Genomic DNA, 27140 nt, shown 5'->3' with positions numbered 1-27140 from the left:
GCTTAGTACAAATTGGGAACGTGGGACATGGTCCACATGCGGCACTGCTCGCAGGGGGCTTGTGTACCCTTGTGTAATGCCCTTTCCACCAGCAATTCGAGAAGGTTGCACTACGTGCAGGGCAGTTCTTTCAGGAATGTTTGCTCTGCTGACAGTAGTTGCAATTCGTGTGCTTGGCAGATGCGGTGGCAGCCCCGAATCCCAAGATGACTCCAACGGTTCCGGGTAACTATAGGCCACATAGCACACAGTGTGCGCCTCCACATTCTTTTGGGCCATCTCGGTGGCCCGGGCCATCTGCACGACTTCCTGTATGGACCGATTAACCTTCGCCAAGAGTCGTTTACAGACATGTTGGGATCTGTGCGTCTGTATCTCTAAGCTGTGTGTCTCTGTAACTCAGTTTGTGTATCTGTAACTCTGAGCTGCGTTACCCTGAAACTCTGAGCTGTGTGTCTCTGAAACTCTGAGCTGTGTCTCAGTAACTCTGAGCTGTGTGTTCCTCTAACTCTGTGCTATATGTCTGTGTAACTGAGTTTTGTGTCTCTGTAACTGTGAGCTGTGTGTCCATGTAACTCTGAGCTTTGTGTCCCTCTAACACTGAGTTGTGTTTCCCTGTATCTCTGAGCTTTGTGTCCCTGTAACCCTGAGCTGTGTGTCCCTGTAACACTGTGCTGTGAGTCTCTGTAACTCTGAGCTGTGTTCTCTATTCTGAGCTATGTCCCTGTAACTCAGAGCTTTGTGTACCTGTAACTCTGAGATGTGTCCATGCAACTTTGAGCTTTGTGTCTCATTAACACTGAATTGTGTGTTTCTGCATCTGTGTCTCTGTAATGGAGCTGTGTGTCCCTGGAACTCTGAGCTTTATGTCTCTGTAACACTGAACTGTGTTACCCTGAAAATCTGAGATGCGTGTCCCTGTAAATCTGAGGTGTGTGTGTTCCTGTAACTCTGTGCTGTGTCCTCTAGTCTGTGCTGTTTGTCCATGTAACTCAGAGCCTTGTGTCTCTCTCTCTAACTCTGAGATGTGTGCCCCTGTAACTCTGAGCTGTGTCTCCCTGTAACCTTGAGCTTCGTGTTTCTGTAACTCTGTGCTTTGTGTCTCTGTAACTGTGAGCTGTGTGTCCCTGTAAATATGAGCTGTGTCCCTTTAACTCTGAGCTTTGTGTCCCTGTAAGCCTGAGCTGCGTGACCCTGTAAATATAAGCTGTGTCCCTTTAACTCTGAGCTGTGTGTCCCTGTAACTCTGAGGGGTGAGTCCCTGTAACTCTGAGCTGTGTTTCCCTACATCTCCCTGTAACTCTGAGGGGTGAGTCCCTGTAACTCTGAGCTGTGTGTCCTTGTAACTCTGTGCTATGTGTCTGTGTAACTGAACTTTGTGTCACTGTGACTCTGAGCTGTGTTTCTCTACATCTCTGAGCTGTGTGTCTCTGTCACTGTTAGCTGTGTTTCCCGTCAACTCGGAGTTATGTCTCCGTAACTCTGAGCTGTGTGTCCCAGTAACTCTGAGCTTTGTGTCCTTGTAACATGTAGCTGTGTGTCCATGTAACTCTGAGGTTTGTATCCCTGTAACTCTGAGCTTTGTGTCCCTCTAACACTGAGTTGTGTTTCCCTGTATCACTGAGCTGTGTGTCTCTGTAACTCTGAGCTTTATGTCTCTGTAACACTGAATGGTGTGACTCTGTAACTCTGATCTTTGTGTAACTGTCACTGAGCTGTGTCTCTGTAAATCTGAGCTGTGTGTCCCTGTAACTCTGAGATGTTTGTCCCTGTATAGCTGAGGTGTGTTTCCCTGTAACTCTGAGCTGTGTGTCTCTGTCTCTGAGCTGTGTGTCTCTGTAACTGAGCTGTGTATCTCTATAACCCTGAGCTGTGTGTCCCTGTAACTCTGAGGTGTGTGTCTCTCTCTCTGAGCTGTGTGTCTCTGTAACTGAACTGTGTATGTAGCTCTGAGCTGTGTGTCTCTGAAACACTGAGTTTTATTTCTCTGGAATCTGAGCTTCGTGTCTCTGTAACTCTTGGTTGTGTGTCTCTGTAACTGTGAGCTTTGCGTCCTTGTAACACTGAGGTGTGGGTACATTTATCTCTGAGATTTTGTGTCCCTGTAACTTTATTTTTAAACTTTATTTATTCATTCAAAAAACAAATAGTACATAACATATACAACAATTAACCATAAACATGAATGTTATTTTCTTATATATGGAAAAAAAAAGAAAAGAAAACCACCCCCCCTTCAGCCAACTCTCCTAAGGAGAGCCATAAAGAAAGAAAAATGAAAAAATATTAAAGAAAAATTAAATATACATATTAAGATCTAATCAATGTAAATTGAAATGTAAATATTCTGAGTATAACAACCACTTATTAATAAAAAATATATAATTATCTTGCGAAACATACGTAATTTTTTACATTATTATACAATATTTCATCTCATTATGCCATCTATTAATATCAATCATATTTATATCTTTCCACATACTAGCAAAACATATTTTCACTACAGATAAAGCTAAATATACAAAAGCAAGCTGAAACCTATCTAATCCCAAGCCTTTCAGAGGTTGAAAAGTACCCAATAAAAATACTGTTGGATCTAAAACTATTTTAATCTTATACAGGTATTCTAAAAATGATTGAATTTTCTTCCAAAAAGATTGTATATGTATACATAACCAAACAACATGAAAAAAAGTTCCAACTGAATTACCACATCTAAAACACAAATCTGATTCATGAAAACCATACTTTTTTAATTTTTCAGGTGTTAAGTATAATTGATGTAAAAAATTATAGTTAATCATTGCATAATGAGCATTTATCAATCTAGTTTATCATAACAGATATCTAACCAATCATCCTTGGAAAAAATAAAACCAATATCCGCTTCCCATTTACTTTTAGATCTATCCCAACCCTTTTTATCCATACCATTCTGTGATATTTGATACATAAATGAAATGTAACCTTTCTCTGGTACCTTCATAAGAAAAGTCTCAAATTTAGTCTTTTCAGGTAAAATCATATCTCTACCAAACATACGTTTTACCAAAGATCGAATTTGATAATAGAGAAACAAAGAGTTCTTATCAATACCAAAACTGTCCCTCATCTGATTAAAAGATAAAAATTTACCCTCTTTAAAACAATCTCCCAAATTTTTCACACCTTTAAATCTCCAATGCAATAAACTTCGGTTATGTATTGAAAAAGAAATAAGTTGATTATTATACAACAGAGTCAAAGCTGATAATTCACCCCTAGAGCCTATCATTTTATTTTTCTTTATCCATAACTTCAATAGATGTTTTAGTATACTGCTGTAACAAATTTATATTCCATCTAAACAAAAATTGATGTATTTCAAATTCAAAAATACTTGCCATCTCAATTTTGGCCCAACTAGGAGGCCATACCAAATCCATCAATAAACTAATAAATTTAAGTTGGGCTGCTTCATAATAATTTTGAAAATGTGGTAAACGTAATCCCCCTAACTCATATTTCCAAGTTAATTTATTCAAAGCTACTCTCGAAAATTTACGTCTCCATAAAAACTCGCTAACCATTTTATTCAAATCTCGAAAAAAAAATTATCATGTAAATACAGAATAGATTGAAACAAATATTGGATACGCGGAAAAATATTAATCTTAATTGTATTTATCCTACCCAATAAATTAATAGGTAAATCTTTCCATTTAATCAAATCAGTTTTAATTTTTTTTATTAACGGAACATAATTTAATTTATATAAAGATTGATCATTAACATTCAAAATTATACCCAAATATTTAATTCGATCAGTCCATTTCAAATTAATAATATTCTTATAAACTGAATAATCTCCTTCACTTACCAGAAATATTTTACTTTTTTCCCAATTAACTTTATATCCAGAAAGACATCCATATTGTATTAAACACTCCTTCAAGTTCAAAAGTAACTGAGCTGGGTTTGTTAAATACACCAATACATCATCAGCAAATAAATTAATTTTATACTCCTCGTCTAAAACTTTCATACCTTGTATCTGTGTATTTTGTCTTATCAGCTGTGCTCAAGATTCAATCACTAACGCAAACAAAGCTGGTAATAAAGGACAACCTTGACGAGTTGATCGAGTCAATTTAAAAGGTTCCGAAATCAAACCATTCGTCAATACTCTAGCTACCGGTTTACTATATAGAGCCCTAATCCAACCAATAAAGAAAAGACCAAACTTAAATTTCGCCAAAATTTTAAACAAAAAATTCCATTCAACTCTATCAAATGCTTTTTTTGCATCTAAAGATATTACCATCGGGTGATCTGAAGATTGTCGAAATCTATTAATCAAACTAATCACGCGCAGAATATTATCTGAAGCATATCTATTCTTTATAAAACCTGTTTGATCCATATAAATCAACTTAGGTAAAAATTTAGCCAATCTATTCACTAATATTCTAGCTATTATTTTATAATCTACATTTAACAATGAAATTGGTCTATATTAAGATACTTTCAAAGGATCTCTATCTTTTTTAGGAATTACTGTAATTAAAGCCCTAGAACAAGACTTAATTACTTAATTCATAATGTTCTCCAACTTGATGTAATACATCCCCAAACACTGTAGATAAATCATCATTAAAAATTTTATAAAATTTAACCGAAAATCCATCATCACCAGGCAATTTACCATTCGGCATTTCCATCATAGCCATTTTAATTTCCGAATCAGTAAATGGTTCTTCTAACTCCTGTATATCTGCATCCTCTAACATTGGTAAATTCAACTGTGACAAAAAAAGATCAATCGATCCAGTTTCTTGTTTTCCTTCAGATGTATATAACTTTTTATAAAATGAACAAAATTCATCATTAATCTCACGAGGTTTATAAGTAATAAGAGAATTCCGTCTAACAGCATTAATAGTCCTCGAAATCTGTTCTTTCTTTAATTGCCATGCCAATGCCTTATGTGCCTTCTCTCCCCATTCATAATACCGTTGTTTAGTCCTATTAATCACACATTCAAATTGATAAGATTGCAAAGTATTATATTCCAATTTCAACCTCGGTAATTCTATTTTCTGATCTTCTGTAGCATCTTTCTGGAATTCCTTTTCTAACTTATCAATCTGTTTCTCTAATTCAAGTATCTGATTTAATCAATTCTTTTTTATTTTAGAAGTATAACTAATTATTTGTCCTCTCAAATAAGCTTTCATAGCATCCCATAATACAAACTTACTTTGAACAGAATTAGAATTTTCTTTCAAAAAAATTAATTTGTTTTTTCAAAAAATCAATAAATTCCATATTTTTTAACAACATTGTATTAAACCTCCAACGATAGGCCACTTGAGTTTGCTCAGAAGTTGCATATGTAAAATATAACAAAGAATGATCTGAAATCACCCTATTTTTATATTCCGCTTGTTGTATTTTCCCTTGTAAATATGCCGATACTAAAAAGAAGTCAATCCTTGAAAACGATTCATGTCTAAATGAATAAAAGGAAAAATCTTTCTCTGTTGGATTAAGACATCTCTAAATATCTACTAAATTAAGATCTTTCATCAACGCTTGAACCTGAACTGCCATCTTAGATTTCTTAACTTTCTTCGGAGATTTATCTAATTAAGGTTCCAAAACACAATTAAAATCACCACCAACTAAAATGTTATCATTAGCCTGACCCAAACATAAAAATGCATCTGAAATAAATATTTCATCATCTGCATTTGGGGCATAAATATTAAGTAAAGTCCAAAATTCACTAAAAATCTTACAATTCAATTTAAGAATACATCCTGCCTTTTCCTCCATTGATTGTAATTCAAAAGATAAATTTTTATGTATCAAAATTGCTATGCCTTTAGCCCTCCAATAGAAAAAAAAATCACAAATTAAAAGCTAACTAAAATGAAAATAAAAAAAATAAAGAAAAAAAAAATCCCCCCCCCCCAAAAAAACTGCCAAAAAGTAGTAATCCCTAAACAAAAATTGGGAGTGGGTCACCTACCAGTGGCCAATGACTAGTAAAGAACTTAGAGCAAATCTCTCCCTCCCTAGCCAAACAATGAATAACATCAAAATATCATAATAACAAAAAAAATAGAGTAAAAGAAAGAAAATTCTTCTTTTCATCCAAGAGATTCCAATCTTGAAGATCCCATTTCAGAAGAAATTGGACTCTTTCCATTCCCGTTTTTCCCATTTCTGCCATTTCTTCCATTTCCAGAACAAACAGATCTTTCTCTGTTGAGGCAATGGTGGACTACGTCTTTGTCCTCTTATATCTGGGAATGAATCAGCAAAAATCATTGCTTCACGATCATTCTCAAAAAACCGAAATTGATAGTCTCCATAAAACACCTTCAACACTTACCAGGTAGCGAAAAGTAGACTTATAACCTTTACGCCACAAAACATTTTAAAACTGGATTAAATCGATGTCGACGTTGAATGACCTCTTGACTCAAATCAAGATTTTTAAAAACTCTGCTATTCTGAATCAATTGTTTGTCTCTGTGTCTCTGTAACTGAACTGTGTGTCCCTGTAACTCTGAGCTGTGTGTCCCTGTAACTCTGAGCTGTGTTTCCATGTAACTCTGAGCTGTTTCAATGTAACTCTGAGCTCTATGTCTCTGTAACTCTGAACTGCGTCTCCCTGTAACTCTGAGCTGCGTCTCCTTGTAACTCTGAGCTGCGTCTCCTTGTAACTCTGAGCTGCGTCTCTCTGTATCTCTGAGCTTTGTGTCTCCCTGTAACTCTGACCTGTATGTCCCTGAAACTCTGAGCTCTGTGTCTCTGTAATTTTGAGCTGTTTTTCACTGTAACTCTGTGCTGTGTCTCTGTAACTCTGAGCAGTGTTTCCCTGTAAGTCTGAGTTGTGTTTCCCTTAACTCTATGAATCTATCAATTGGTTTTGCTCCCACAGCCACCAGTGAGTTCTTTGGTGCAGCCTGCGCTCCTGGGGCCGGATCCTTGTTGCCAAACCTTTGTGAACTCTGCCAAGGCCAGAAATCCTATCAGAAAGGCAGAAACTACTTCTGTGAAACCACCAACAACGAGCCATTGTATGGCCCTGAAGGGGCCCTCAGGTACGTTCCCAATTTCCTCCACAGCTCCATGGTGACATACTCTATATGGATTCAAAGTCATGAGACGCACCTCCTGCCCCTGTCGCTCTAAACAGTTACTGTCACGTAACGTGCTGTATATTGGAGACACAGATTGTTCTCTGTGCCTTCACATCAGAAACTGTTGAAGCACGCAGCAGGTCAGCTGGCGTCCTTGGAGAGAAATGGCCCTCGTTTCAGAATGGGTAAGAGGATCAATAAGCGCCCATTCATGTCCCAGAGAGGAGTCAGGTGTAATGATAGGAGTTAGACAATATCCACAACATCTGTCCAATAGGAATATACATCTTTATCTGTGGTGTCACCCTCTTGTTAACCCACGAAACGATTAGCATAGGTGTGGCATGGCTATGCCACGGTTAGCGCATTGCCAGCAAACCCGGGCTTGAATCTCCCATTTTCTTTTTGTATGTTTTCCTCATGTCCATGTGCCTTTTCTCCAGGTGCTGTGGCATCCTCCAACATTCCAAAATATATGGGGTTGTAGGTTAATTTGTCACATGTGCGTAATTGGGCGGCACGGGCTGGAAGGTCCCATAACTGTATTGTATCTCTGAATTAACTTTTTTTTTAAATTATAAATTAACCTATTCATGCATTATATATTTCCTCTCACCCTCCAGCCCCCACTGCCACCTCAATCTATCTCTCCCAGTTCAACCTGAATTTCCTTGACCCTGAACTCGAACTCTGACCCTCTCTCCACCGATGCTGCCTGACCTGCTGATTTTTCTGTTTCCTTTGCCAAGCTCCAGCCTAATGTTTGACCTATGTTCTCCATTCAGTTCCTTCTCCCAGGGTTTGAGCCGAGGATATGTACCAGTGCTACACTGGGATCCTTTGTATCAGACAATAAACTATCATCACCATCTGCCCTCTTGGGTCTTCAGAGCTTTTGAAGAACCACTGGGACCTATTTCCTGAGTACATTTGGATGGGAGGGTTGTGTCTCGTTGAGTCTCTCAATGATTGGTTCTGGGATCTCTGCTTTTCGTGATTTTTAGTAACGACTTGGATGATGGGGTGGAAGGGTAGGTTGGCAGGTTTGCAGATAACTCAAGAGTTGGTGATATCGTGGATAGTAGGGGATTGTGGAAGATTGCAGAGGGACATTTGATAGGATGCAGAGCTGGGCTGAGAAGAGGTGGATGGAGTTCAATCCAGAGGACTCTGAGGTTGTACACTTTGGAAGGACAAACTCCAAGGCAGCGTACAAAGTTAATGGCAGGATTCTCGGTGGTGTGGAAGAGCAGAGGGATCTGGGGGTGGGGTCCCTGACAGTTGCCTCACAGGTAGACAGGGTAGTTAAGAAAGCTTACGGGATAAGTCAAGGGATTGAGTTTAAGAGGCGCGGGGTAATGATGCAGCTACAAAACTCTGGTTAGACCACACTTGGAGAACTGTGTCCCGTTCTGGTTGCCTCATTATAGGAAAGACATGAATGTGTTGGAAAGTGTGCAAAGGGTGATGCCTGGTTTAGAGAGTGTGCATTCTGAGCAGAGATTAAAGAAGCCAGGGCTTTACTCTTTTGAGAGAAGGAGGATGAGGGGAGACATGATAGAGGTGTGCAAGATATTAAGAGGAATAGACAGAGAGGACAGCCAGTGCCTCCTTCCCAGGGCACCACTGCTCAATACAAGAGGGCCTGGCTTTAAGGTAAATGGTAGGAAGTTCAAGGGAGATATTAGAGGAAGGTTTTCTACCCAGAAAATGGTTGGTGCGTGGAATGAAGGACCTGGGTCAGTGGTGGAAGTAGGGAGATTGGTGAATTTCAAGAGACGACGAGGCAAGCATACGGAGGATTTTAAAGTGCAGGGTTAAGGGTCGGCACAACATTGTGGGCTGAAGGGCCTGTACTGTGCTGCACTGTTCTATGTTCGACGTTAAAAACACAGAAATACTGGATGAACTCAGCATGCTTCACAGTGTCTATTAGAGGTAAATATATAGAGTAAAACCCCTCTTATCCAGAATTTAAGCAACTGATAATTTCAAGCAACCGGCAAAAAAGGTCCACAGAAAATAAATAAGTGAAAAATAAGGGTTTAAAATTTGTCATGTCTTGCCAATCACGCATCCGATTGCACAAGTACAAACCCAACAAAACAATGTTCTCCGGTTCTCGGAGCAAAACACACAGAGCTGGACACAACACACATACAAACAATACACATGCAGGGCAAGTATTCATATATACAAATAAATAAATAAATAGTTTTGTACATGGGAATCTCGGAGGGTGAGTGTGAGCAGTTCCTTTGTTCATTCACCGTTCTCACTGCCCATGGGAAGAAGCCATTCCTCAGCCTGGTGGTGTTGGCTATGATACTCCTGTATCACTTTCCTGATGAGAGCAGTTGAAAGATGCTGTATGCGGGGTGGAAGGGGTCCTCAATGACCTATTCAATCCCTATACTGTATTGCTGACATTTCGGACCTGAGCCCTTCCTCAAGTTACGAAAGAAGGTATCTTGAAGAACTCAGGGTCAAAACGTCAGTTATATATCTTTACCTCCTCTGTATGGTGCAAGACTGGCTGAGATCCTTGTTTTTCCTACAACCGCAGCATCTGCAGATTTTCGTATTTCTTTCAATATTTCCCGTGTCCCCGGTGATCAAGACAATATTTATCCCACAACCAAATGTGGTCGTATCTCAGGGATGTTTGCGTGAACATACTGTACATGGCTTAAGTAATCCCCACATGACCACCCTGACCACACGTTGAAGATGTTTCAGCTGTTAAACACTGAGGGGCAACCCCACCATCATTCATCCTGTCAGAGGTCTTCATCCCCTTGTTTCTAGGCCTATTTTTGGTGAGGGATGAGTCACGCACTCGCTGATGCACAGTGCCTTCATGCTGACCCTTGTGATCTTGACTCAATTGGACAGATGTGCAGTTATGAAGGGGTTGCAAGGATCCAGGCCAAATGCAGGCAAATGGGACAAGCCCAGATGCCAGCTTTGTCAGCACCAGGGAGCTTGTTCTCTGGTCTGGACTGAGAAGCTGGGTCGAAGGGCCTGCTCCCTCATTGGCACTGAGGAGATGGGCCAAAAGGCTGTTACCCAGTTGGCACCATGGAAATGGGCTGAACAGTCTATTCTCTGGTTGATACCATGGAACAGACCAGGAGGCTACAAGGAGGGTCTGAGTGTGAGTAGCCATATTTATTTTAAAGTCAGGAAGGAAGAGGGCAGACTGCACAGGCACATGACATCGGCACAGCTGAGAGGGAAGTTTGAAAAGGAAAGGAATTCTCACCTTGGTTCTTTTTTTGTGTTGGAGTCAGGAGACTGCAATTGAGTTAATTGATTAGGGCTAGGGAGCAATTTAGATAATAGATGGGGACATACATGAAGAGGGACAGCTGTTAAAATGCCTCAGAGACACAGTGGGGCCCCAGTAAGGTAAGAGTGGCAAGTTACTTTAATTAGGCTAATTAACTGAGGAATAGGGCAGTCCAGTGTCCCAATTGCAGGATGTGGAAAGTCAGGGACAACCCCTGCAAGAGGAGCACCCAGCTGCAGCTCCTGATAAACTGAGTTGGGGAACTGGTACTGCAGCTGGGTGAACTTTGGAGGCAGTGATTGAGAGGAATTTTAGGAAGGCTGTCACCCCTAAGAGTCAGGAGGCAGGCAGCTGGGTGACTGTCAGGGGAGGCAAGGGGAAGAGGCAGAAGGAGTGGAGCACCCTGTGGCTGTTCCCATCAACAATAGGTACACTGTTTTGGGTATTGTTGGTGGAACAATCTACCAGGGACAAGTTGTAGTGATCATGTCTTTGGTACTGAGACTGGGCCCTTAGCTAAGGAGGGAAGAGAAGAGTGCAGTGGTGATAGGTGATTTAATAGTTAGAGGGACAGATAGGAGTTCTGTGGGAGAGATCTATTATCTTGGATGGTCTGTTGCCTCCCTGTGCCAGGGTCTGAGATATCACTGATCATGTTCTCCAGAACCTAAGGAGGGAGGGTGAGCAGTCAGATGTTGTGGTCTTTGCAGGGACCAATGATGTGGGTAGGAGAGTTTAGGGAGTTAGGTGCAAAGTTGAAGGACAGAGGTCAGGGTGGTGATCTCAGGATCACTACCTGTGCCATGTGCTAGTGAGGCTAGAAAGGGGAAGATAATGCAGCTAAACACATGGCTAAAGGGATGGTGCAGGAATGGTGCAGGAGGGAGGGCTTCATGTTTCTGGATCATTGGGCTCTGTTCCAGGGAAGGTAGGACCTGTTCCAGTGGGATGGTTTGCTCCTGAACTGGAGGGGGCCTAGTATCCTTGTGGGCAGGTTTGGTCATAATGCTCCGGGGGCGGACGGTAGGGGGGGGTGGTTAAACTAGATTTGCAGGGGAGACGAATGAGAGTGATAGAGCAGACAGTGAGGTATAAGATGGTAAGGATCATGTGAGGACTGCATGTAAAGACAAAACAGAGGTTTGTACATGATAGAAATGTACAGATGCATCTATTTCAATGCGAGGAGTATTGTCAGTAAGGCAGATGAGCTTAGAGTGTGGATTTTCATGTTGGATTATGATGTTATTGCTATTAGAGACTTGGTTGCTGGAGGGGCAAGACTGGCAGCTCAATATTCCAGGGTGTTTCAGATATGATAGAAGGGGAGAGATGAAAGGGGGAGGTGTGGTGTTGCTAGTCAGGGAAAATATCACAGCTGTGCATAGACAGGACAGCCCAGAGGGCTCATTTACAGAGGCCATATGGGTGGAGATGGGAAAGGTGCGAGCACACTGATAGGCTTGTATTATAGACCACCCAATAGTCCAAGAGAATTGGAGGGGCAAATCTGTTGGGAGATAGCAGACCATCGTAAGGAACAGAAAATTGTGGTAGTTGGAGATTTTAACTTTCTGCCATTGAATAGGACTCCCATACTGTAAAAAGGGCTCGAGAGCTTGGAGTTTGTCTAATGTGTTCAGGAAAGTTTTCTAGATCAATATATAGAAGTATCAATGAGAGAGGATGCAATACTTGATTCCCTGTTGGGGAACTTGGCAGAAGTCTGTAGTTGAGCACTTTGTGTCCAGTGGCCATAATGTCGTTAGTTTCAAGTTAATTATGGACAAGGATAAGCCTAGTCCTCGAGTTGAGTTTCTAAATTGGAGAAAGGCCAGTTTTGTGGAAATGAGAAAGGATCTTGGAAGATTCTGTTGGAATAATCTGTTTTTTGGCAAGGAGTGTCAGGAAGTGGAAGGCCTTCAAAGGCAAAATATTGAGGGTGCAGAGTTTGCATGTTCCTGCCAGGATTAAAAGCAAAGTTAATAGGCATAGGAAACCTTGGTTTTCAAGGGATATTGGTGATATGATTAAGAAGAAGAGAGGTTTATAACCGGTATAGGCAACAAGGAGCAATTGTGGCACTTGCAGGGTATGGAAAATGAAAGAAAATCCTAAAGAAGGAAATCAGGAAGGCAAAAAGAAGGCAAGAGGATCCTTTGGCAGATAATATGATGGTAAATTCGGAGGGTTTCTACAAGTATATTAAGAATGAAAGGTTAATAAGGGACAAAATTGGTCCCTTAGAGGATCAGAGTGGTCAACTATGTGTGGAACATCAGTGTCATAAGGGTGAAAGGTGAGTGTCAAGAAACCTATGGAGATTAAAGTGGAGGAGGTGATTGCTGCCTTACAGCAAATAAAGGAGGTCAATAAAGGAGTGGTTATGAAATCCACTCCCCCACCCCTCAGACCTTGATGGAGTCAAGTGCTGAAATTGCAGGGGCCCTGACAGATATATTCAAAATGTCCTTCACCACAGGAGAGGTGCTGGAGGATTGGAGAGTAGCTCATGTTGTCCCACTGTTTAAGAAAGGCTTCAGAAGCAAAGCATGTAACTATCGGCCAGTGAGCCTGATGTCAGTAGTATGCAAATTATTGGAAAGTGTTCTGAGAGATAGGATATATAGGCATTGGACAGCCAAGGACTGACTGACAGTCAGCATGGGTTTGAGCATGGTTGGTCATGTTTAACAAATCTTGTAGAGTTTTTCGAGGAAGTTACCAAGAAGGTGGATGAAGGAAAGGCTGTGGATGTTGTCTACATGGATCTTCAGTAAGGCCTTCATCAAGGTCCCACATGGGAGGTTAGTTCAGAAAATTAAGACACTAGAAATACATAAAGGAGTTGTAAACTGGATTTGAAATTGGCTGAATGGGAGAGAGAGTGGTAGTAGATGGTTGCTTCCCAGACTCGAGGCCTGTGACAAGTGATGTGCCTCAGGGATCAGTGCTGGGACCATTGTTGTTTGTTGTCTATATCAGTGATGTGGTAAATTGGATCAGCAAGTTTGCAGATGACACAAAGATAGGAGACGTAGTGGACAATGAGGAAGATTTTCAAAGCTTCCAGGGGGAACTGGACCAAATGGAAGAATGGGCCAGTAAATGGTAGATGCAGTTTAATGCAGACAAATGTGAGATGTTGCATTTTGGAAGAGCAAACCAAGGAAGGATGTACAGTGTAAATGATAGGGCACTGAGGAGTGGGGAGGAGCAAAGAGACCTGGGGATACAGGCACATTCTTCCCTGAAGGTGGTGTCACAGGTGGGCAGGGTTGTAAAGAAAGCTTTTGGCATCTTGGTCAGAGTATTGAGTATTACAGTTGGGGTGTTATGTTGAAGTTATTTAAGTCAACTTTGGAATATTGTGTGCAGTTTTAGTCTCCTGGCTACAGGAAGGATATCAGTAATATTGAAAGAGTGCAGAGAAGATTTACTAGGATGTTGGTGGATTTTCAGGAGTTCAGTTACAGGGAAAGATTAAACTGGTCAGGACTTCATTCCTTGGAGCATAGAAGAATGATGGGAGATTTGATAGGTTTACAAAATTATGAGGGGTATAGGGAGAGTAAATGTGAGTAGGCTCTTTCCAGATTAGGAGAGAGAAATATAAGAGGACATGGCTTTAGGGTGAAAGGGGAAATGTTTGGGGGAAACATGATGGGGACCTCTTCACTCAGAGTGGTGGGAGTATGGAATGAGCTGCCATCTGATGTGGTGGGTGCAGACTCTATCTTGAGTTTTAAGAATGAATTAGAAAGATGTGTAGATGGGAGTCAGCTGTATGGTTATGGAATGGGAACAGGTTATTGGGATTAGCTTAATTGTTGGCTCAGACTAGAAGGGCTGAATGGCCTGTTTTCTCTGCTGTAGCATTCTATGGTTCTATGATCTATAGAACACAACAGACAGAAATAGGCCCTTTAGCCAATCTAGTCTGTGCCAAACTATTATTCTCCCTAGTCCCAATGATTTGCACCTGTCCCATAGCCCCATAACCCCACCATCCATGTACCAGTCCAAATTCTTGTTAAATGTTAAAATTTAGCCCGCATTCACCATTTCAGCTAGCATGCTCCTCTGTAAATTTTAAAAATATAATTAAAAAAAAAAAAAAAAATTTAGACATGCAGCACGGTAACAGGCCATTTTGGCCACGAGTCTGTGCTACCCAAGTTATACCCCATTAACCTAAACCCTGTCACATTTTGAATGGTGTGTGGAAACCAGAGCCCCCAGGGAAAACCCATGCAAACACAGGGAGATCATACAAACTCCTTACAGAGAGTGTGGGATTTGAACCCTGTTCCAGTCAAGATTGCTGGCTCTGTAGCAGCTATATTAACTTTGCCACCCATAAACCCTAGGAAGTTTCCCTTGAATTTCTCATCTTTCACCCTTAGCCCATGACTTCTAGTTCTTGACTCACCCAACCTCAGTGGAAAAAGCCTGCTTGCGTTGTCTACATCACTCAAAAATTTTGCATACCCTAATTCTTAAAGGAGACTCCTTCTCAGCTAAGTATAACAGTGGAAGAAAGAAGGGGAATCTTGGGAGAAGGCTTTGATCTAAAACGTGTTTCCTTCCAGGTGCTTGGAGCAAGGAGTGGGTGACGTTGCTTTTCTGGATGATGCAGCCCTTGTTGACGTGAGCGGTGAGTTTGTTCCTCCCATTGTCCTCCTTCGTTTGCATGCGAGGCTGGTGATGCTGATGCGAGGTAACTGTCCTACATGAGATGTATGGAGAATCTGAGCAAGCAAAGAGCTGCTGGAGGAACTCGGCAGGGTCGGGCAGCATCCATGGGTAGATACAGTCAGTCAATCATTCAGGTGTGAACCCTTAATCAAGACCAAGATAGAACATTTCTGAAGGGCCGCAGAAGCTGGGGAGCACTGAAACGCATGCTTGGTCCATCTACACGGGAACATAAATACAGTAAATATAAATTAAATGACCACATGAGAGATAAGGGTAGATGTATATCCATAGTGGCAGTTAGTGCAAATAGGATGTTCCAATAATGTAGACAGAGCTTTGGTCCTGGAGTAATCTTCTGGTTAGGGCTAAGGCTGGAGAGGTGGGGGGGATAGGGTTCAGATTAGGGTTAGATTTGTGGTTGGATAGTCCAGCACAGTTCAAGAGACAGACAACCCTTGTTGGACAACATCTGTTCTTGAGCCTAGCAGTGCCAAACTTCAAGCATCTGTCCCTTCTTCCGAAAAGCAGTAGTGAGAAGTGGGTGTAGCCAGGGAAATGGGGTCCTTCATGATGCTGGCTGCCTTCTTGCGGCAGGGCCTTGCATAGACATCTTCAGCAGGCATCTGAAGACATCTACAGATACAATAGGGACATTTCAAAGGTACAGGAGCCTGAAGACTAGCACTCAGCAGCACAAGGACACCTTCTTCCCCGCTGCCATCAGGTTTGTGTGATCAGTGAACCACAGACACTGCCTTACTTTAGCTTTTTGCTCACTTAAAAATAAATTTTTTATTGTAAGGTGGTTAATCTGAATGTTTCCACTGTGATGCTGCCACAAGACTAATGAATTCCATGACTTGTTCATGACAATAAATTCTGATTCTGACATGGCCTCACTTTCATGCACGACCACGTGGCATGTAGAAAAGTTCTTGTCTCAGTCCCACATCTGAAACTCATCTCTGAAATTTCAGCTTTTGATCTGTGTAACTTTTGTGGGGTAAGATTACAATTGGCGTTTTTTTTTTTAAATACTGAACCAGTCCATAACTTGCATTTATAATTGATGTTGTGCTGTCCTTACACCAATCTGACCAGCTTCTTTCTGGAATCACCATGCCCACTCCAACTCCCAACTTTTCCTTGAGCTCTGCAACCCTGGTTTTGCTCTGGAGAGCTGAGTACATTTTTGTTATAAATTTGGGTGTATTCCCATCCAAACCTTTTGTTCAGTTTCACTAATTTCAGGGGATGTCAACGTTGGTCCCCATCTTTCTCTTAAGAACAATCTAAGCTGAAGAAAACAGAAGGTGGTCCCATTTGTGCTTTAATTGTTCAAAGGGCGAGTTCCTTCTGTGTAACACTCCTTAATATATTTTATACCTTTGTCATACCATGTAGTGCGCGTCGAAAGAACCAAAGACTTGTTGATCCAAACCAAGGCTTTTATTAACTAAAAGACTGGAGCATATCACAAGTAGGTCAACCAGTCCAGAATGACCTGATCTGGCTAGGAGCAATCCTTTAAGACCTGCCAGTAGGTGTGGCTACACTTCAGCCAATCACAGTCATCCTACACTACAATCTGTACATATACACATTAGTAATAGAATCTGTACTATCACAGGTCCACAAATTTAATATTCTATTGCCCACGTTCATAGGCAGAAACACATTTTTACACAGTGATGATTTTATTGATATCCCTACTTTTTTCCTTGCCACGTTCTAATCATATGTATTGGAATGGGAGATCTGTCTTTTTCTTTAGTGATATGACACTCCATTTATAGATAGTCCTTTACTTCCCCTTCTTCATTGAGTACATTGAAATTTAATTTTCAATAACATTGCACTTCATGAATTTGTCGGCTTGAACCAGATTTAAAATATGATAGGAAATCACAGAAATAGGTTATATCTAAAAAATGGTATGTGATAGGAAAGTTCTAATTGGATCTACAGGAAGTACATTGGATGTATTATCATGAGGAGTTAAACAAGGAAGTCTGCAGAGGCCGTGATTGTCATGCAACACACAAATGTGCTGGAGAAAGTCAGCAGGTCACGCAGCATCAACAGGAAGTAAAGGATAACCAGTGCTTCAGGCCTGGGCCCTTTGTCACGAATGAGAGAAACAAAACCGGTAGATGTCTGAATAAAAAGATGGGGGAGGGGGAAAGGCTAACGGATAAGAAGCCGTACATGGATACAGGTGGGAGGGTAGAAGAGAAAGATGAGAAGGCAGCTCCCTGTCGCTGTCCATGGCACTGCCAAACCGAGGTTACCCTCAAATTGGAGGAATGACACATTATCTTCCATCTTGGCAATCTCAAACCAGGCGGCATTAACATCGACTTCTGCAGCTCTTTTCTCACTGCTGCCATCAGGAAAGACGTATTGGTGCCATGAGACTCGCACCAATATGTTCAGGAACAGCTGCTACCCCTCCACCATCAGACTCCTCACCGACAAACTCAATCAGGGACTCGTTTAAGGACTCTGACTTGTGCACTTGATTGATTTTCTTTGTTCTCCCTGTATTGCACAGTCAGTTTGTTGACAGATCTTTGTTTACATTTTATGCTGTGTACAGTTTATTTTGCACTACCAATAAGTGGAAATTCTGCCACGCCCACAGGAGAAAAAAATCTCAAGGTTGTCTGTGATGTCTTGTACGTACTCTGACAGGGGTGTGTGTGGCGTGATGGTGTAGGTTGGAGACATGGAAATGTCTCTCCCGGCAGAATTAATTAAAATCCGGATTTAATTTTAAAAAAAAATTGTGATATTGAGACTTGTTCTGAACCTAACTATAATGGCTACAAAGAAATCAAAGTCTCAAACTGTGAAGAAAATGACTATTAAAGAGATTAGTATGATTGAAGAAATGGCACCTACCTTAACGATGGAGTCTTCGGAATTGCCTCCTCTCCCTCTGAGATCAACTCGAGCTGCAACGGCCAAAATTAATGCGAGTCCAATGCTGCTTCTCTGGGGAGCCGGCGAAGATGATTGTTGAATTCCAAATGTCACAAGAACAAATGCGCATGCGTGAAGTTTCGTGCATGTGCACAATGGAATTGTTGTCTTTGCATAGAGTGATTGAGGCAACTAAGCTTGCATCTGCTCATGTTGCTAGTCAGATTAGGGCAAAGCAAATGGCTCAGCAGCAACCACGACCAATTCCATCCTCAAGGGAAGAGGAGGAAGAAATGTATGAAGAGTTGGAGGGATATTCATTATATCATGGAGAAGAGCCCCAGTATGGAGGGAGTAAAGTTTGAATTTTCTCAAGCTGAACTTTAAAATGCAGATCCTTCAGCTCAATTTCCTTTACTTATGGAACAAATTAATAGAATGATTAACCATATGAATGTACATTTTATACCTGCAAGATCTGAATCAATACCTTAAAGATTAAATGAACTTTATTGAAGTAGAAAAAGCAAAATATGCTACAACTGTGGATCAGGTTAAAGCTAAAGTTCAGAAAATTGAAGAAGATATTCAAAACCCTGCAAAATCTGTTATTTGGAAAAGGGATATAAATTTTCTTTTCGATATCCAGCTATACTTAGTCTGGAGAAAACCAATTGTGATTTTTGTTTTTAAACTGATGAAGATGAAGCTTTGGAATTTGATAATTCATTGCCTAATAATAAACAAGATTCAACTTAAAAGCCAATTTGTTTAGAAGGTCAAATTGAGCCAAGATTATCTGCAAGGTAGATGTCAGGTGTTGGAACATCAAGAATCAATTGATGATGATTAAATGAACAAGGATCTCTCAGAAGCTTTTCATTCTTGATAGAATGACATAAATGTGTTTTTGTATATTCTGTCTGGGGGAAGTGGACATTTTGTCTTCTCCTTCCACAGCTGTGCACCACTTAGTGGCGTGAGCCACTTCCCGAACTATAGAGGGAAATAGTATTGGGTTTTTAATCAGTACTTTTTTTTTTATTTTTTAGGGTTATTTTCTCTGGAGATATCAATTATTTTTGAAAACTTCTGTAGGGCTGAAATCTACTGGGATGGGTGGTGAGAGTTATGTATTTTCAAAAATTTGAGATATGGTGGCAATAATTTAAATTTTGTAACTTTTAATGTGAATGGGCTTAACCAAATTAAGAGAAAAAAGATTTTTACCTTGTATTTATATTTAAAAAATTGAGGGTTGATATTGCTTTTTTTTTTTGGCAAGAGACACATTTAACTGAAAAAGAATATCAAAAATTAAGAAGAAAATGGATAGGTCAAGTTGTAACTTCTTTTAATTCTAAGGCAAATGAAGTTGTTATTCTGATAAGAAATTACCTTTTACAATCTATTGTTACAGATTCTGCAGGGAGATTTATTTTAGTAAATTGCCAAATTTCCTCTGAAATATGGATGCTTATGAACATTAATACACCTAATGTTGATGAAAATTTTATTCAGGATTATTTTTTTACATCTTGTTGAAGCAAATAAATATGTGTTAATTGGGGACGTTAATCATTGTTTAGATCCACTACTTGATAAGTCACAAAAATCAGTTACTAGAACAAAAACTACAAAAAAAAATTGACTTTGAAGGTTTTGAATTTAGTTGATGTTTGGAGAAAATTAAATCCTAAAGAAAATGAAGCTATATAAGAAAACAAATTTAGGAATACTTAGACATTAATACTGGTTTGGTCGACAATAAATTTGTTTTATGGGACACTTTAAAAGCTTATTTAAGAGGTCAAATGTTATTCAACTAAAATTAAAAAGGATTATCTTAAAGAAGCAGATAAATTGGAAAAAAATTTGCAGTAGAATACATCTGAAGGAAAAAGGTTTAGTAAATAAGAAATTCGATACAAACTTATAGAACAGAGAAATTGAGAAAACTAGACAGAAGTATTATGAATTGGGGGAAAGGGCACATAAGGTTTTGGCTTGGCAATTGAAGACAGAACAGACTGTCATCGTGTATTGAAATATGCAAAAATAATTTTTAAAAAGAGATTGAAGAGTTGAGATGAGAGAGAATTGAAAAAAGAAGTATAACAGGGGTACATTAAATTTCATAACTAAATATTAATAGAATACACAAACCAATTAAAAGGAAGAGGTTACTGGCATTACTTAGAAAAAGAAAAAAATAGACATTCCTTTTGTGCAAGAAACACACTTAACCGAGTTAGAACACAGTAAATTGGAAAGAGACTGGGTAGGCCATGTAGTGGCATTATCACACAATTCCAAATCCAGGGGAGTAGCTATATTAGTCAACAAAAATGTACCAATCAGCATAACAGAAATAATAACAGATCCAGCATATGTAATGAAAAAGTGCCAGATTTATTTTGAATTTTGGAATTTTCTAAACATCTATGGACCTAACAAAGAAAACCAACAATTTATGCAAAGCATCTTCCTAAAGATAGCAGATACACAGGGACATATCATTCTTGGAGGGGATTTCAACTTCAACTTGGACCCAATGATGGAGAAAACTGGGAAGACAATTAACAATAAAAATAAAGTAATTAAATTTACACCAAAAGCAATGGAGGATAAAATCGATAGATGGAGGAAGCAACTCCAAAAAGAGAGAGAATATGCACACTACTCAAATAGACATAAGACCTATTCAAGAATTGACATGTTTTTGTTATCAGCACAGAACCAAGGAAGAGTTTAAAAAAAAAACAAATATAAACCAAGGTTATCAGATCACTTTCCCCTGTTATTAACAATTGAATTAGAGGATGCCCCACCAAAGACCTATAGATGGAGACTAAATCCTACACTTTTAAAAAGACAAGATTTCAAAGAATGTATTGAACAACAAATTAAAATATACTTCGAGATAAATCTGGAATCAGTAAAAGATAAATTCAATTTATGGGATGCAATGAAGGCCTTTATTAGAGGACAAATAATTAGTTATATGTCTAAAATTAAAAAGGAATATAATTGGGAAGTAGAACAGTTGGAAAAGGAGATAACAATCATGGAAAAAGGAATTAGCAGAAAGAGAAGATACAGAGAAAAAGAGAGAACTGACAGAGAAAAAAATTAAAATATGAAGCATTATAATCATATAAAGTAGAGAAAAATATAATAAAAACAAATCAAAAATATTATGAACTGGGAGAGAAAACATGCTAATTATTGGCCTGGTAATTTAAAACCGAACAAGCTAAAAGAACCATTCCAGCAACAAGAAAAGATGATAACCAGATCACTTATAATCCTTTGGAGATTAATGAAAATTTTAAAAGATTCTATAAACAATTATACCAAACTGAAAATAAAGAAAAAAATGACAAAATTGATGAATTTTTATCTAACATTGAACTAGTACATCTACAAATAAAAGAACAAAATAAATTGACAGAACTTTTTAAGACTGAAGAAGTACGAGATATATTAATAAAACTACCAACCAATAAAACACCTGGTGAAGATGGATTTCTGATAGAGTTTTATAAAGTTTTTAAGGATCTATTAATCCCTCCCCTCCTAGAAGTAATAAATCAAGTAGAAGAGACACAAAACTTTCCAGAATCATGCAAAACAGCAACAATTACAGTAATCCCAAAAGAGGGAAAAGACCTGCTATTGCCATCTTCATACAGACTGATAGCATTATTGAATATAGATTATAAACTTAAAAACAAAATTATTAGCAAACAGGCTGAATGACTGTGTACTGAAACTAGTAAGGCAGGACCAAACTGGATTTGTTTTAAAAAAAAAAGACAGGCAGCTGATAATGTTTGTAAACTTATCAATTTAATACATGCAGCACAAATAAATAAAATTCCAGTGGTAGCTGTTACATTAGATCCAGAGAAAGCCTTTGATAGGGTAGAGTAGAACTATTTGTTTAAAGTGTTACAAAAATTTAAACTACCGAAAAAATTTATTAACTACATTAGACCATTATATAATGGACCATTTGCAAAGGTAGTAATAAATGGATAGGTATCAGATCACTTTAAATTAAGCAGGTCAACAAGACAGGGATGCCCATTATCCCCTTCACTGCTTTGGTTATTGAATCACCAGTGGAGTTGGAAAGGAAGGAAACTATGATAAAAGGAATAAAAATAAAAGAGAATATAAAATCAGCCTATTTGCAGATGACATCATAGTATATTTAACAGAACCAGATAAGTCAATTAAAAAAACTACATCGTAAAACTGAAAGAATATGGAGAGATATCAGGGTATAAGATTAAAACCAAAAAAAGTGAAGTGATACCAATAAACAAAATTAATTATTCAGAATTTTAAAAGATGCCCTTTTCAAATGGCAATCACAAGTAATACATTACCTTGGTATCAAAATAGATAACAACCTAAAACATTTATAAGAATTAAATTATGAACCATTAATTTAAAAAATACAGGAAAATTTAGAGAATTGGAAAGAACTCCCGTTAACTTTAATTGGAAGAGTAAATTGTACTAAGATGAATGTGTTCCCATGAGTACAATATCTATTCCAAACATTACCAATTCCCCGACAGAGAAATCTTTTGCAAAACTGAAGAAAATAGTAAGGAAATTTTTATGGAAAGGTAAGAAATCAAGAATAGTGCTATAAAATTAAAATGGAGTTACAAACAAGGAGGGTTACAGCTACCAAACTTCAAAAATTACTACAGGGCAGCACAATTAAGGTCCTTATCAGATTTTTATCGGAGAGAAGAAAAACCGGACTGGACTAAAAAAGAATTAGACAAATTGGGAGAAAATATCCCAGAACACATACTTTATAAATGGGATGAAAAATTGGTGCAATTTAACAATTCACCAGTACTAAATAACATACTTAAATTATGGAAAAGAATACACCTGGAAGAAAAAAAGATAAATTATCAAATACCAAAAATGATATTAACACAAAACCCATTAATTCCCTTTACAATAGACAATTTATTTTTCAAGGGATGGGATAGAAAAGGAATCAAGAAAATAGAAGATTGCTCTTTGGGAAATAATTTATTAACATTTGAGCAATTAAAAGATAAATATGGAATATCACAAAGTACAATATTTACATATTGCCAATTGAAAACTTATCTAAAAGATATATTGGGAAATAGCTTGAGATACCAGAAAGTAGCAACAATGAATATTTAATCACAGACACAATGATAATTTAAAAAATTATTACAAACATGTACATCAAATTGAAATATAAAGAAGATTAAATAAAGTATAAACTGAAACAAAGTTGGAAAAAAGATTTAAACACAGAGATAAAGAATGAAACGGGAGAAGTTATGTATAGGAACCCGATAAAGAGTAGATGATGTATGATTCAATATAACTGGCGACACAGATTCTATATTTACCCCTCAGAAATTAAAAGAGTGGTACCCAACAGCATCAAATAGATGTTTTTATTGCAAACAAGAGAATGGATCAACATTACATGCAATTTGGACATGCTCAAAAGTAAAACCATTCTGGGAAGATCTAAAGAAAATCACAAAATCACAAAAGATAATATACGAAAAGATCCAAAAAAATTTCTGTTAAATAATATAAAAGACAAAAAATTAGGACTAAAATTAGACAAGGCCCAAATAAAATTTATTATGATAGCAGTAGCAGTAGCCAAAAAATGTATTATGACAACCTGGAAATTGGAAACAAACCTAAAATACAACAGTAGTATACAGAAATAAACAAGTGTACTCCATTAGAAAAAAATTACATACAATCTGAAAGACCAAGTGTACATTATTTGAACAAATTTTGGAACCATACATAAAATATGTCGGACAATGCCGACCACAAACCTCCATCTCGTAAAACATCATAATTATGAGCACAATAAGATTTAAATACGTGAAAGTGGACGATATGACTTTTTTCTTTTTTTGGTTATTTCTTTGTTTTGTGTTTTATCATTTATTGATTTTTTTTGATGAGGGTGGGGAAGTGGAGTGATGAAGTGGGGGTAAAGAAAAATGTCACTAAGTATTGATGATCATTTGTGGATGTTGTTAAGACAGTGCAAAAATATTTTTTTTAAAAAAGGACTATTAATACTATTAAAAGAAATTTAAAAATTACTTAAACCTCAAGATACAACTAATTCTTTTAAAGATTTTTATTGTAATTTATAATAAAATTATTTTGAAGCCCAGTTTACATGTATCAATATCCCTACAAGGCTAAAACTCAAGGCTACTTTCCTTTTTGAACCTTCTAATGCACTTCATCTGGACAGAGCTGTCATTATTCCCCAATTACAATGCTTCAAATCATGTGGTCTCATCTGCACGCGCTACAACCACACGCTGGTGTTTTCGTTGCTGCTGGTGTTTTAATAGTCGCTGCTTTTGTCAAATGTTCTACTGTTTTAACTACAATATTATGGTCATTAGAATTTGTAAACTGATATCAATAACTTTTTTTGAGAATGAAGTGGTAATTAAAGTAAAATAAGGAGAAAATAATCAAAATCATAATTTGGATTTAGTTCTTAAATGTTTTTATTTTGAATTCTATTGTTTTCTTATTGAATTTTCATTTTGAAAACATGAAACGATGTAAATACATTTAGGCTGTGCGTATGATGTGGTAATTTAAAGGTGTAATTTTAATTTTGCTCGTTGTTTATCTCATGAAGATGCTGTTTACATCCGGTACCGCACGGATGGCAGTCTCTTCAATCTGAGGCTCCTGCAAGCTCACTCCAAGGCACAAGAGCAACTTATCCGTGAACTACTCTTTGCAGACAATGCCGCTTTAGTTGCCCATTGCTCTTCAACGTTTGATGACCTGTTTTGTGGAAACTGCCAAAATGTTTGGCCTGGAAGTCAGCCTGAAGAAAACTGAGGTCCTCCATCAGCCAGCTCCCCACCATGACTACCAGCTCCCCCACATCTCCATCGGGCACTCAAAACGGTCAACCAGTTTACCTATCTCGGCTGCACCATTTCATCGGATGCAAGGATCGACAACGAGATAGACAACAGACTCGCCAAGGCAAATAGCGCCTTTGGAAGACTACACAAAAGAGTCTGGAAAAACAACCAACTGAAAAACCTCACAAAGATTAGCGTCATACCCACACTCCTGTTCGGCTCTGAATCATGGGTCCTCTACCGGCATCACCTACAGCTCCTAGAACGCTTCCACCAGCATTGTCTCCGCTCCATCCTCAACATTCATTGGAGCGACTTCATCCCTAACATTGAAGTACTCGAGATGGCAGAGGCCGACAGCATCGAATCCACGCTGCTGAAGATCCAACTGCGCTGGGTAGGTCACATCTCCAGAATGGAGGACCATCACCTTCCCAAGATCGTGTTATATGGCGAGCTCTCCACTGGCCACTGTGACAGAGGGGCACCAAAGAAGAGGTACAAGGACTGCCTAAAGAAATTTCTTGGTGCCTGCCACATTGACCACCGCCAGTGGGCTGATATTGCCTCAAACTGTGCATCTTGGCGCCTCACAGTTTGGCGGGCAGCAACCTCCTTAGAAGAAGACCGCAGAGCCCACCTCACTGACAAAAGACAAAGGAGGAAAAACCCAACACCCAACCCCAACCAACCAATATTCCCCTGCAACCGCTGCAACCGTGTCGGCCTGTCCTGCATCGGACTTGTCAGCCACAAACGAGCCTGCAGCTGACATGGACATTACCCCTCCATAAATCTTCGTCCGCGAAGCCAAGCCAAAGAGAAAAGAATTACTGTTACACTCTAATTAACAAGAATTACGATTTACGAGTAACATTTAGTACAAAAAACATTACTGAGGGTTCTGTCTGGTACAGCAGTAGGTCCATGGGGGTAGGGGGAAGGGTTGGCGCTGACACCATGAGTTACCACATTTGGTGACATCATCCCTAGTGATGCCTTTGGACTGCGGTGGGAGGCACCCTCAATGTACAAAAATGTCTATTCAGAACTGATGTGAGGAGCAATATCTTTACCTAGTGAATGGAATTCATTGTCACTGTGGAGGCCATGTCCTCATGTATATTTTTAACTGAGGTTAATGGGTTCTTGATCAGGAATGGAGTCAAGTGTTATGGAAAAGAAGACAGGACAATGGGATTAGAAAGGATTGTATCAGCCATGATGGAATGGTGGGCAGATTCGATGGGCCAACTGGCCTCATTCTGTTCCAATGCCTTATGGATTTAATAACCCTTGACTAATTCTCCCCTCTGCATCCTTTGTTCTTGGGAGAGAATCCCCATCCTCTCCTTACAAGTCAAGCCCTCCGGTCCCAGTAACACCCTTTTCCAGCATAAAGATGCCTTTGCCCACCGTACTCACTTATCTCATTAACATCTCGTACGTGCCTTCCCAGTCCTAACCAGGAGTTTCCTCCTTGTTTCCCTCAGCAGCCGAAGCTGCCAGATACAGACTGCTGTGCCCGGATGGAACCCAGGCCAGCCTTGCGCACTTCAGAAGATGTCATCTTGGCTACGGGCCTGGAAACGCTGTTGTGACCAGACACAACTACAGAAAGGTTGCCCGGAAATTCCTCACTGCGGCTCAGGTGCCATGACTTTGCACTTCTTAGAATAAAGATGGAAAATGCTGGAAACATTCAGTGGGCCTGGCTTCCTAGACAGGAAGAGAAACAGAGCCAACCTAAGCCTTCAATCTGAAATGTTAACTCTGTTTCCCTCCCTACATAGGCTACCTGACCTGCTAATGAAGTCTGGCACTTGCTGTTTTATTGCAGATGTCTAGCGTCTGCAGCTTTTCAAAAAAAATGTTCTTTGGTTTTCTGATCTATGACTCCTTGAGCAAGGCATACTACAGGTGCTCCTCAATGTAAGATAGGGTTACGTTCTGGTAAACCATCGCAAGTCCAAAAAAATCATATGTCATGAAAGAATATCGCATCTGCAATTTTTTAATGTTTTATTTACAATTTTTAATTGGATAACATCAATTATAATATATTCATACAAAGAGAATATAATTAAATAAACCCTCATTCTTCCTCTCCACTAACATCCACCCTCCTCCCCCTTCTAC

At 39.0% G+C, this 27140-nt stretch overlaps 1 protein-coding gene across 1 annotated transcript in view; it reads left to right on the top strand.

Annotated features, from left to right (window-relative positions):
* The window catches only part of sxph (saxiphilin), a 184933-nt gene that overhangs the window by 95839 nt on the left and 61954 nt on the right, over window positions 1–27140 (top strand). Inside the window, exons 6-8 of the mRNA XM_069933630.1 lie at window positions 6935–7097; window positions 15021–15085; window positions 26495–26652. Of these exons, the coding sequence (XP_069789731.1) occupies window positions 6935–7097; window positions 15021–15085; window positions 26495–26652 (386 nt within the window). The remainder of the gene's footprint in view (window positions 1–6934; window positions 7098–15020; window positions 15086–26494; window positions 26653–27140) is intronic.

Source organism: Narcine bancroftii, chromosome 4 (assembly GCF_036971445.1).
Source record: "Narcine bancroftii isolate sNarBan1 chromosome 4, sNarBan1.hap1, whole genome shotgun sequence".
NCBI lineage: Eukaryota > Metazoa > Chordata > Chondrichthyes > Torpediniformes > Narcinidae > Narcine > Narcine bancroftii.
Note: the sequence above shows the minus strand (reverse complement) of the source record. Positions and strands in the feature narration are given on the sequence as shown.